We start from the raw sequence: 12,190 nt of genomic DNA on the forward strand, positions 1-12,190 counted from the left end.
TGTGTATGTGGGGATGCTCCAGTTTCCTTCTGCAGTCCATACAGGTGCAGGTTAGGTGAATTGGCCCCATGGTATCCAGGGATGGGCAGGCTGGTGAATGTGGGGTAAATGTAGGGTTAAGGGAATAGGGTGGGGAGGTGGGTTTGTATGGGATACTCTTTGGAGAGTCAGTGCAGACTTGATGGGCTGAATGGCCTCTATCTGAAGTGTAGGGATTCTATGATTTCACTTTTTCCTTCACTGAAGGACAAGTATGAAAGTTTAAATTAAATCCTGCTGCTAGAGGTCAGCATTCTTTGACAGCACCGAAGAGAAACATTTCAGTTGAAGTCTATGTACACCAAATCAAAATGTCAGCAGCAAGTATGACATTCATTTTACAAAATCACTCTCATTTCCATCTTATTACAATAATGACCTATGTTGCAACATATTTGGCAATTCAAAATTATCCATTCTCATTAACTACCTTATTTTGCTCAAGAGATCAATATTATGTGAAAGTCAATGTGATATAAATTTAGAGCAATTTGTAACTTCCATTGCCATTACTTTTCAGGTATTATATATTATTGTAAATATAAGATGTATTAGTACCAGACATTCCATTGAGGTAATAAGGCAATATGCTTCAGGCTAATGTAGTTCTTTGCAATTCTATGGCTCAACTGGCAGAAACTCAGCTCCAATGTCCTCGAGAGTTTAGTTTATAATTATATAGAATTCACTTCCACTTGATTAGTAGTATGGTAGAAATATAGACAAAAACTACTTTTTTAGATAGAAAGCTATAAAGTATGATAAAACTTAAATATTGATGTAGAGTTGAGGGAGGGGAAATAAGGCTGAAAATACAGATGCTCCCAGAAATTCCTACTCCCATTCACTGCTTAATTGTCTACGATCACTTGTAACAAGATTGCAGAGCTACAAACTGATCCTGAGCATACTTTAGTTTTGCTTTGTAGCTTCATTGGTTGACACCTCATTTTGTCTACTAGGACTGGTTAGTTAGCTTGGTAGTGATGGAGGGATATCCCAGACAGGGCATGGTTTTACAGATAATGGTAGTATACATGAATGCTACTGAATGTGGTGCTCCTCTGTGCCTCATGGATGCCCAGTTTTAAGCTACTAGATCTGTTCTTCCACCATATGGAGTTTATTATGGTTGGATCCAGGAGAGAGGTTGATGAACATTGAAGCAATGTTTTTTGAAGCAGGATGAAACTTAAGCATAGTAAATATTGATTTAGATAGAATAAAACCACCTGTCTCAAAGCTGTTAGCAAGAACCATCTCACAATCACAAGAGCTATCCTAGTCACATGTGTACATTAACCCCTTACGCTATATTTTTTCCTCCCTAGCTACCACCTCCTCTCCCCCCACACCCTATGTCTCTGACTCTAACCACAACATTACATCTTATTTATATCTCCTTATTCTGCAGTTGTTATTGTCATGATTTCTTTTGATCTACCCTGCTTTGCACAATGGTAGTGTCCAATACTCCCTCAAATTCTTTTTCCAGTGCATGAATCACATTACCATGTTGCATTTGCAAGGGATGGCATTTAGTATACTTTGATTAATATTACAAATGAAATTCTCATAATCTGTGACACCATGCAAACAAGAGCATATTTAAATAACCTCAAGTATCCACTGCTACTTCACAAATTTAAATGCTCTTGGCTCACAACCTACCATTTGCAGACATATACACTGGAATCTGTGCTGCATGTCCATACACCTGTCCACAACACCAGTATGCCAAAAATAAAGTCAAAGCAATAATGCACAATGAAGGAAAATTCTTTTAGCCTGCATTCACCGTCAGGCAACACAGGATCCACTGGAATACAGGACTGTAGCCAAGGGCAGAGGAAAATAGGTTTACTTTTAAATCTTGCAGAACAAACTGTGTACACACTAATTGCAACTTTTCCTCCTCTGATTTTTGTAACAATAATAATAGTGAATGAAAAGAAAATATGTCTCTTACTTTCTGGAGCCTGTAATAATGAACAGGCACATCCTCCAAAAGGCAAGCCTCTTTAATAAACCTCAGCAACCCCTCTTTATGAGTCAGGCCACGGTGCTCTCTGTGCATTTCTGGAATGTGCTTCAAAATGTAGTCACAGCCCCTTTTGTTAATTACCTATGTACAACAAAGCAAACATTATTCCAATTTTCCGTTAAAGCTCTAAGCATCATAATTAATATAGTCACGGGGACTGGAAAACATGTCTATCATATTTCATTGCCAACGCAGCAGTGCTTCATCCTCATAGATCAAAACAATCATTCTTAGTTAAGCACGTGAAGTAATAGATTTTATTTGCTTCTTTTAATGAAACAGATTATTTTTAATATTTATTTGCAAAATTGGAAAAAAAAATTGAACAACTAATAATTGTGGTGCTCATTAAACTAATTCTGATGCTGCCATGATGAGTACTGCCATCCTTTCCCTCACTGACTGCACCTCAAGCTGTGAAAGCAAGATGCAAGCAAAGCATTCAGCTGGAATTTCCTTCAGCAGTGTAATTATAAATGCTTTCCCCTCCAAATTTAAAGAGAACATTTCAAGCTAACAAGACAACAATGACATTCTGCTGTTTTCTGGTCTAGCATTAATATATTTATAAATTAAAAGCATCACCAAAATCATTTTAGGTTAAATGGGTCTTTTCTTCTTTCCCTATCATGTGGCAGTTTATCACCTAAACGTCCAGGGGATAAATCCTTTGATAATTCACCACTTCAAAAGATTCTATTCTGCTATAATTTGTTCAAAGTCACCAGCTAATGGTAGATTTTTTAAAAATAACACAAGATAATAGGAGAGTATTATAATGCGTTTATTTTTAAAAGAAGCTGTTTCTACTTTATAGCAACATTAAAGATTGAGTACAACACTGGAGTAGGGTCTTCCCCAATGTTGGAGCTCAATATGATGGGACCCCTGGAGGAGGTCCTTTCAAATCTCAAGTTTAATATCTGTAGAATGTAACTCCAGTGTGGTGTAAAACCTGCCTTCAAAAGTGCTCATATGATGGGGTGATGGAAGGGTATCTACTTGATCATCTGTGCATTTCTTAAACTGAGAGTATAGTTACTCTTAACTTTTACTCCAAATATATTTCTGAATTTCATGTCATCTGCAAACATTGAAATTATATCCTGTATACCCAAGTCTAGATTATTGAAATGTATCAAAATCAGCAGTAATCCCAATACTGACAACTAGGGAACATCACTGAACACTTCTCTCCACTCTGACAAACAACAATTTATCATTATCCTCCCTTTTGGATCATACTGCTATTGTACATCATGTAGTACTTTGTAAAAAAAATCTTTTGACATTCCATATACACAGAATTAACCACAACCAACTACTTTCATCGGCCCATATGTTAAAATAACTTAAATTATTCAAACATGATTTATCTTGAACAAAGCCACACTGACTTTTATTTATTGTCAATAATTTTCCAAATGCCAAAATGATCTTTAGCTAGATTATTGTCTTGATAAATTTCTGTGTGCTGATACAATTGGTCTGTGCTATTTCCATGGGCTGAAGTCTGGAGTCTGCCTGCTATCTGGGCACTGAGTATCCGTACTGCATTTAGGAAGTTGCTCAACCCAGCTAGATTCTTCCTACTGTGAGATTGCTGCATCTATATATTTTTAATTTTTCAAAATATACTTTATTCATATAAAAATCTGTATTTATATAAAAACACACACATAGACACAGTTCTGTACAGTAGCATATCAAGAAAACAAACAAACACTGGAGTTTGACTATCCAAACAAACCAAAGGCATCTCTTACTTGAACCAGACTACATTTACAAAGATTTGAGGCACAAGGAACATCCAATAACTGAACAGAGCCCCCATTTAACTTCAGCAGGAAAACTTCAGACAGTGGTCTTTTTCCCCACTGCGCTTTGGCAGCAGCTGCCCCAAGCTTTAGCGCATCACTCAGCACGTAGTCCTGGACCTAGGAATTTGCCAGGCTGCAACATTCAGTCGAGGCCAACTCCTTATTCTGTAAGATCAAGAAGTTTTGGGCAGACCAAAGAGCATCTTTCACCAAGTTAATGGTCCTCCATACGCAGTTGACAATTGTCTCAACGTGCATCCCAGGAAACAGACCATAGAGAATTTCTCCCTTTACCTCATCTCACAGTAACTCTTTCACTCTCAGTTAACTCTTTCTCATAAAGTATACTGATCACAGCTCTTCCATTTCTCCTTTCTTCGCACATTGATGTCAGGGGTGCATCATCATGTATAAACATTATTACTAACACAATAATTTGCATTATACACCAGACATTCCCTCATCACTGATATTAAAGCTGTAATTGCTGGGTTTATTTCTCGAACATTCTTTTGACCAGTGGAAGTGTCACACAATTACATTTACATCTGCCCTACACCAGAAACAAAACCCACATAAAACATAGCATTGTCTGCATCTCTGGATTGAATTCTGAACTCTGACTCAGGCCTAATAGAGCACAGCTTTGTTTATGATGTCAAACCTGAAGAATGTCACTAGGTCTAGTTGGAACTCAAATAGAACATACCATTCATTGCCTGGCTATATATTGTGCGTGAACAAAACGGTTCCGCTTCGGAACAGGGAGGGAAAACAGGTTTGTGGGGAAGTGCTTTTTAAAACATCATTATACATAACCACAACGGAATGTCCAAAGTCATGTCAAATAGTTGTATCTTTCATTCACTCACAAAAGATAAGAAAGCAATAAAAGCAAAGTAGTGCAGAAGCTGGAAATTTGAAACGAAGAGAGAATGCTGGAGAAACTCAGCAGGTCTGGCGGTGCCTGAGGACAGAGAAACAGAGCTAACATTTTGAGTCCAGCATGACTTTTTCAGAACTGAAAGGTGATGGAATTCCTGTGACAGAAGCTTGGTTACTGACTGATACTTTCTTGGTCTATCTGGTTTGTTTTAGAACAAAATTGTGTTACTGGTTTATTGTGCAGATTTTCCAATAAATCTGCATCTGATAAAATTAAAACTATTGAATATACTTTCAGAACATTAAAAGTTCTATGGAATAGATAGTTTTGTCTCTGTGATGTTGTGTACAGGAAGATTGAAATCAATAAAATGATACTTGTTCTGCTTCTCCTGTTTGTCACATTATCACTGCCCCTTCTCACACACGGCCCAGAAAGGAAGTTCCTGCTCCTCTCCTAGCTTCGCTCTTGTTCTCAGGTGTTCTTTCTCTTCCTGTCGACTCACCATTGCCATCATTTCTGGACATTAGCTACAAAAATGAGGCTAGCCACTCTCCAGGCAGTTCTGGGAACTACTCCAAAAGCTGTTCTGACACCTCGTGAAATTTAGTCTCTGACTACCCGCCCTGAGGGAACCAGGGCAGACACGGACTTGGGTTAACTTAGGGATGGTTGCAGTGGTAGCAGAGCTGAAGAGTTTCCAGGAGGACAGCTAATGTGTTTCAAACTGGGCGGTGTCCATGGGAACACAAGAACAGGATTAGTCCATTCAGCTCATTGTACCTACCCCACAACTCAACACAATCATGGTTGATTCAACACGTCAATACGTTTTACTCACCCATCCCAATAGCCCTATGTACCACAGTTAATCAGAAATCTATTAATTTCAAGCTAAAACAAAGTCAAGGCTGAGCTTCCTCAGTTCTCTGAGGTAGAAAATCCCAAAGATTCACAACCTTTTTAGTAAAAGAGAAATTCTCCTCCTCTCAGACCTAAGTGGCATCCCCCTTATTTTTAAATTGTGCCTCCTGGTTTTAAGCTCCACAGCCAAGGGAAACACCTTACCTGCATCCACCCAGTCCATTATTTTAGGTATTTTGTAAGTTTCAATGAGATCATCTCCATTATGTGCTGTGCACAAAGTCCTCAGACCAGTCTGAAAGATCAGCCTTCTCACCATTGCTACATTTTGTTATCTCAAGCACCAACATCTACCCGCACTTGGGAAGAAAGACTTTTTTTGTACAAACCCTTGGGGAAAATATGTAAAATTTCCTAATCCTGGTCTGAGGCAAAACAGCCTGTTACATTCACCAATTTCCTTCAATGTATCTTCCACCTTGAAGTATTCATTAGACTCTTTTCCAATAAAAGCTTCATTAACTTTATGTTATGCATCATTGAATAGGCAGCAATTTTCTTTTGTTTGCATGACACAAAGGATATGAATCAGAATGTTCTTGTTCCATTGGCATATGTTACTGGGGAGTGATACTTTGTGTAATTTTTAAAAATGTGTTTTATGAAATGTTGGATAAATGATCTCATTGAAGTTGTTAACTGTATGAAAGTTTGTGGTGTTTTCAAGGAATTAGGTATAGTTATTATGTTCGAAGCAATCAAAGGGTGTGGGGAGGAAGCAGGAACAGGGTTCTGAATTAGATGATCAGCCATGGTCATATTGAATGGCTGAGCAGAACTGAAGGGCAGAATGGCCTATACCTGTTCCTATTTTACTTTTCCACTGGTGTGCAGTGGATAGTATATTTTTGATGACAGGGCCAACAATTTAAGGTGGCCACCAAGAAGTCCAATAGCAAATTCAGGAAACCCTTCTTTACCCAGAAAGTGACAAGAAATTGGCATTTGCTACCACAGTTCACATGAATAGCACAGTGGAAACTAGACACACACAGGAAAGAGAAGGAGAACAGAGAGTTGTACTTAGATGAGAAAGAATGGCAGGAGGCTTAAATGGAGCATAAGCACAGATAGGTTGGGCCAGAAGTGCTGTTCCTGTGCCATCAATTCTGTGCTATTCTACGTAATTACACGGTGTATATTCTGGACTGGAAGTATGTTCTTTGTGCCAGACATGGCTTAATTCTTGATTTAATCTGAATAATGTGCAATTTGTGTTCTTGAGCTACAATCTTAAACAATGAGATATGAGCTGATTAGTGCTATTGTTTATTTCATATACACTACAATTATTTTTGGGCATTTTACATAATCTCAACTATTATACTCATTTTCACCTTTATTGGGTTTGCAATATAATGCTGCCTGGTCCAAATACCAACTGTGCAAATCCAATACATCTTCAATCCCTGGGAAAGGGCAGTCCACAAGTATATCTCAAAGACTATTTTCTCCAAATTAATAACATGTTAAAAATCTTGCAGCTGCACACACAATACCTGAAATAATGAGTGAATGTAAGGAACCAAAATCAAATAAGTTTTCCTCACCCATTGAGGGAAATAATGCTGAGGCTCAAAATATTTTCCAGTGTGCACACGTTTTCTGTAGTTGCCCAGATCAGCCTGCAGAGCATATGCTGTCAACAGAAAGTAGACTTCCTCTTTACTTGTGCACCGTGAATTTAAAACTTGCTCTTTCAGTTGGCAATAGTAGAAATGTCTGGCTTTCTTGTCACTGCAGGGATATGAAAGTCAGGAAATGAGCTAAACGGCTGATGATCCAAGCTACACACATTTTATTGATATTGTTTTAAACAAGGAATTATAATCTGGCTCATGAACACTGTGGTAACTGAGCCACACAGGCCAGTGCCCAGGTAATGCTGCACTGTGAAAACTGATCCTAATTGAAACCGTGACAAGAGTCTACAACTTGTAAGAAAATATGATGGAATGAGAGCAGGGGGGTGAAAGTCAGTCACGGATATATCTCTTTATTCCGATCATAGAGTCATAGAGATGTACAGCATGGAAACAGACTCTTCGGTCCAACCCATCCATGCCAATCAGATATCCCAACCCAATCGAGTCCCACCTGCTAGCACCTGGCCCATATCCCTCAAAACCCTTCCTATTCGTATAACCATCCAAATGTCTTTTAAATGTTGCAATTGTACCAGCCTCCACCACTTCCTTTGGCAGCTCAGTCCATACACGTACCACCCTCTGTGTGAAAACGTTGCCCCTTAGGTCTCTTTTATATTTTTCCCCTCTCACCCTAAACCTATGGCCTTTAGTTCTGGATTCCCCCACCCCAGGAAAAAGACTTTGTCGATTTATCCTATCCATGCCCCTCATGATTTTGTAAACCTCTATAAGGTCACCCCTCAGCTTCCGATGCTCCAGAGAGAACAGCCCCAGCCTGTTCAGCCTCTCCCTTTGGCTCAAATCTTCCAAACCTGGCAACATCTTGCAAGTCTTTTCTGAACCCTTTCAAGTTTCACAACATCTTTCCGATAGGAAGGAGATCAGAATTGCACGCAATATTCCAACAGTGGCCAAACCAAAATTACTATACAGCCGCAACATGACCTCCTAACTCCTGTACTCAATACTCTGACCAATAAAGGAAAACATACTAAATGCCTTCTTCACTATCCTATCTACCTGCGACTCCATTTTCAAGGAGCTATGAACCTGCACTCCAAGGTCTCTTTGTTCAGCAATACTCCCTAGCACCTTACCATTAAGTGTATAAGTCCTGCTAAGATTTGCTTTCTCAAAATGCAGCACCTCGCATTTATCTGAATTAAACTCCATCTGCCACTTCTCAGCCCATTGGACAATCTGGTCAAGATCCTGTTGTAATCTGAGGTAACCTTCTTCGCTGTCCACTACACCTCCAATTTTGGTGTCATCTGTAAACTTACTAACTATACCTCTTATACTCAAAACCCCCAACCCTGCCAGAGTATGCCCATATTGCTTATCAAGTGAGGATCAAGCTACGCTGTCCTCTATCCCAAGAGTCACTGTATGCACCTGAAAATGCAAGCACTGGGAGTTGAAAACATCGGTTATCCGCAAAACTGTACCCTATCAGGCAAGAGACACCTTTGCAAGAAATTAAGTTGGAAAAGAGTAGCCAATAAATTGATGGAAACAAAGGATCAGATTTGTGTTACAAGCATTTCATCCATGCTCCCTCATCCTCACATGTAGCGGCAACTATACACCAGGTAAGAACCCTGACATTACTTTTATTTTAACATCCAAATGAAGTGCAACATTATCATTCATTTTGCAGGCACCAGTTTGTTTGAAAATTAGAAATCCATCAGTGGCTGACACAATCCATTTCAATACTTTCTACTTTATTTGCACAAAATGATTTGACCTCTATATTATTTACTTTTATGTCATTTGGCAATGACAATGCTGAACAACCACACAACAAATGTATGTTCATACTACAGTGTACTACTGGAGGAAAAAAAAGAGACAGACATTTTATCAAAGCTTTTTGTCTTGCATTCATCAGAACCATTTGCAACAATGCTGACAAATGTGGTTTTGGAGATGGGTGATGAGGGCAAAATGATTTGAAGATGAGTGTTGAGAGCAAAATCTATAGCTTTGCAGGTGATTCTAAGCGAGGGATGATGCTGAGCGACTTCAGAGGGGCATTGACAAGTTGGCTAAATGGCACAGGAAATTCAATACAGAAAAATGTGAGGTAATGTGTTTTATTAGAAGAAACATGGAGAGACAGGCTCAATGATACAACTATCAGGGGAGTACAGAAGCAGAGGGACCTGCAGGTTCAGGTGCTTAATTCTCTGAAAGTGGCCAGGCAATTAGTAACAGTTGTTAAGAAGGCTTGTAGTTAGGTTTATGAATAGAGGCATCAGGTATGAAAGCAAGGAAGTGATGCTCCACCTCTACAAAGACCATGTTTGAAGTATTGTGTTGATTTCTGTGCATCTTATTTAAGAAAGGATATTAAAGCCCCAGAGAGAATGGAAAGGAGACTTATTAGAATGATACCAAGAGTGCCGGATCTTAGATATAGGGAAAGATTGGAAAAATTGGGCTTATTCTCCTTGGGCCAGAGAAGATTAAGAGATGACCTTACTGAGGTGTTCAAAATTATGAACAATTTAGAGTCATACAATCAGAGTTGTACAGCAAGGAAACAGACATTTTATCCAATTCATTCATGCCAACCAGATGTCCTAAATTAATCTAATCCCATTTGACAACATTTGGCCCATATCTCTCTAAACCCTTCGTATTCTTATACCAATCCAAGTGCCTTTTAAATGTTGTAACTGTACCAGCCTTCACCACTTCCTTTAGCAGCTGGTTCCATACACGCACCATCCTCTGTGTGAAAAAGTTGCCCCTTACATCTCTTTTAAATCTTTCCCCTCTCACCTTAAACCTATGTCCTCTAGTTTTGGACTCCCCCACCCCAGGGAAAAGACCTTGGCTATTCAGCCTATCCATGCCCCTCAAAATTTTATAAACTTCTACGAGATCACCCCTCAGTTGCCAACATACCAGGGAAAACAGCCCAGCCTATTCAGCCTCTCCCATTAGCTCAAGCCCTCCAATCCTGACAATATCCTTATCAATCTTTTCTGAACCCTTTCAAGTTTCACATCATCCTTCCAAAAGCACGGAGACCAGAATGGCAGGCAGAATTCCAAAAGTAGCCTAACCAATTTCCTGTACAACTGCAAACATGACCTCCTAACTCCTATACCCTATGCTCTGGCCAATAAAAGAAAGCATACTAAACGCCTTCTTCGCCATCTTATCTACCTTCACTTTTGAGGAACCTGCACTCCAAGGTCTCTTTGTTCAGCAACACTCCCTAGGACCTTACCATTAAGTGTATAAGTTCTGCCCTGATTTGCCTTTCCAAAATGCAGCTATTTATCGAAATTAATTTCCATCTGCCACTCCTTAGTCCATTGGCCCATCTGATCAGGATCCCATTGTACTCTGAGGTAACCTTCTTTGCTGTCCACTACCCCTCCAATTTTGGTGTCATCTGCAAACTTACTAACTACACCTCCTATGTTCACATCCAAATCATTTATATAAATGACAAAAAGCAGCATAGCCAGCACCAATCCTGTGGCATACCATTGGTCACAGGCCTCCAGGCTGAAAAGCAACCCTCTACCCCTACTTTCAAGCCAGTTCTGTATCCAAATGGCTAGTTGCCCCTGTATTCCATGTGATCAAATCTTGTTAACCAGTCTATCATGAGGGACCTTCTTCAATGCTTTATTGAAGTCCATATAGATCACGTCCACCGCTCTGCCCTCAACAATCCTCTTCATTAATTCTTCAAAAAACTTAATCAAGTTAAAGAGACACAAGTTCCCACACACTATCCCTAATCAGTCCTTGCCTTTCCAAATACATGTAAATCCTACCCCTCAGATTCCCTCCAATATCTTGCCCACAACCGATGTCAGTCTCTCTGGTCTATTGTTCCCGGGCTTTTTCTGAACCACCTTTCTTAAATAGTGGCACCACGTTAGCCAACCTCCTGTCTTCCAGCACCTCACTTGTGACTATCGATAATACAAGTATCTCAGTAAGGGGCACAGCAATCTCTTCCCAAGCTTCCTACAGAGTTCAGGGTACTCCTGGTCAGGTTTCAGGGATTTATCCACCTTTATGCATTTTAAAATATCCAGCACCTCCTCCTCCGTAATGTGGACTTTTTTCAAGATGTCGCTATTTATTTCTCCACATTCTCTGTCTTCCATATCGCTCTCCACAGTAAACACTGATGCAAAATACTCATTTAGTATCTCCCCCATCTCCTGCAGTTTCACACATAGGCTGCCTTGCTGATCTGTAAGGGGCCCTATTCTCTTCCTTATTACCCTTTTATCCTTAATGTATTTTTAGAATACCTTTGGATTCTCCTTAACCCTATTTGCAAAGCTATCTCATATCCCCTTTTTGCCCTCCTGATTTCCTTCTTCAGTATATTCCTACTGCCTTTCCATACTTCTGGGGATTCACTCAATCTCTGATGTCTGTACCTGACATATGCTTCCTTCTTATTCTTGACCAAAATCTCAATTTCTGTAGTCATCCAGAATTCCCTACAAGTACCAGCCTTGACCTTTACAGGAACAGGAACAGGAACATATTATCTCTGGTCTCTCATCTCATTTTTGAAGGCTTCCCATTTTCTAGCCATCCCTTTAGTCGCAAACATCCGCCCCCCAATCAACTTTTGAAAATTCTTGCCTAATTCCACGAACTGGTTTATCAGTAACTAGATGTCACAATTTCAAAACTGTCAGCAAGAGAGTTAGGAGTGAGATGAGGAGAAACTTCTTTATTCAATTGTTAGTATTTGGAATACACTGCCTGGGAGAGTGGAGGAGGCAGAATTCATTGGAGGTTTCAAAAGATGAATTAGATATATATTTGAAAGTAA

At 39.5% G+C, this 12,190-nt stretch overlaps 1 protein-coding gene across 5 annotated transcripts in view; it reads right to left on the bottom strand.

The window, feature by feature from the left end:
* The window catches only part of LOC140482781 (FERM domain-containing protein 6-like), a 109,257-nt gene that overhangs the window by 14,819 nt on the left and 82,248 nt on the right, over positions 1 to 12,190 (bottom strand). For all 5 annotated transcript variants that reach the window (XM_072580389.1, XM_072580391.1, XM_072580392.1 and 2 more), the window contains exons 6-7: positions 7,264 to 7,450; positions 2,009 to 2,164 (exon numbers count right to left, since the gene is read on the bottom strand). In XM_072580389.1, the coding sequence (XP_072436490.1) occupies positions 2,009 to 2,164; positions 7,264 to 7,450 (343 nt within the window). The remainder of the gene's footprint in view (positions 1 to 2,008; positions 2,165 to 7,263; positions 7,451 to 12,190) is intronic.

The sequence above is a fragment of the Chiloscyllium punctatum genome, chromosome 11 (assembly GCF_047496795.1).
Source record: "Chiloscyllium punctatum isolate Juve2018m chromosome 11, sChiPun1.3, whole genome shotgun sequence".
Classification (NCBI taxonomy): Eukaryota; Metazoa; Chordata; class Chondrichthyes; order Orectolobiformes; family Hemiscylliidae; genus Chiloscyllium; species Chiloscyllium punctatum.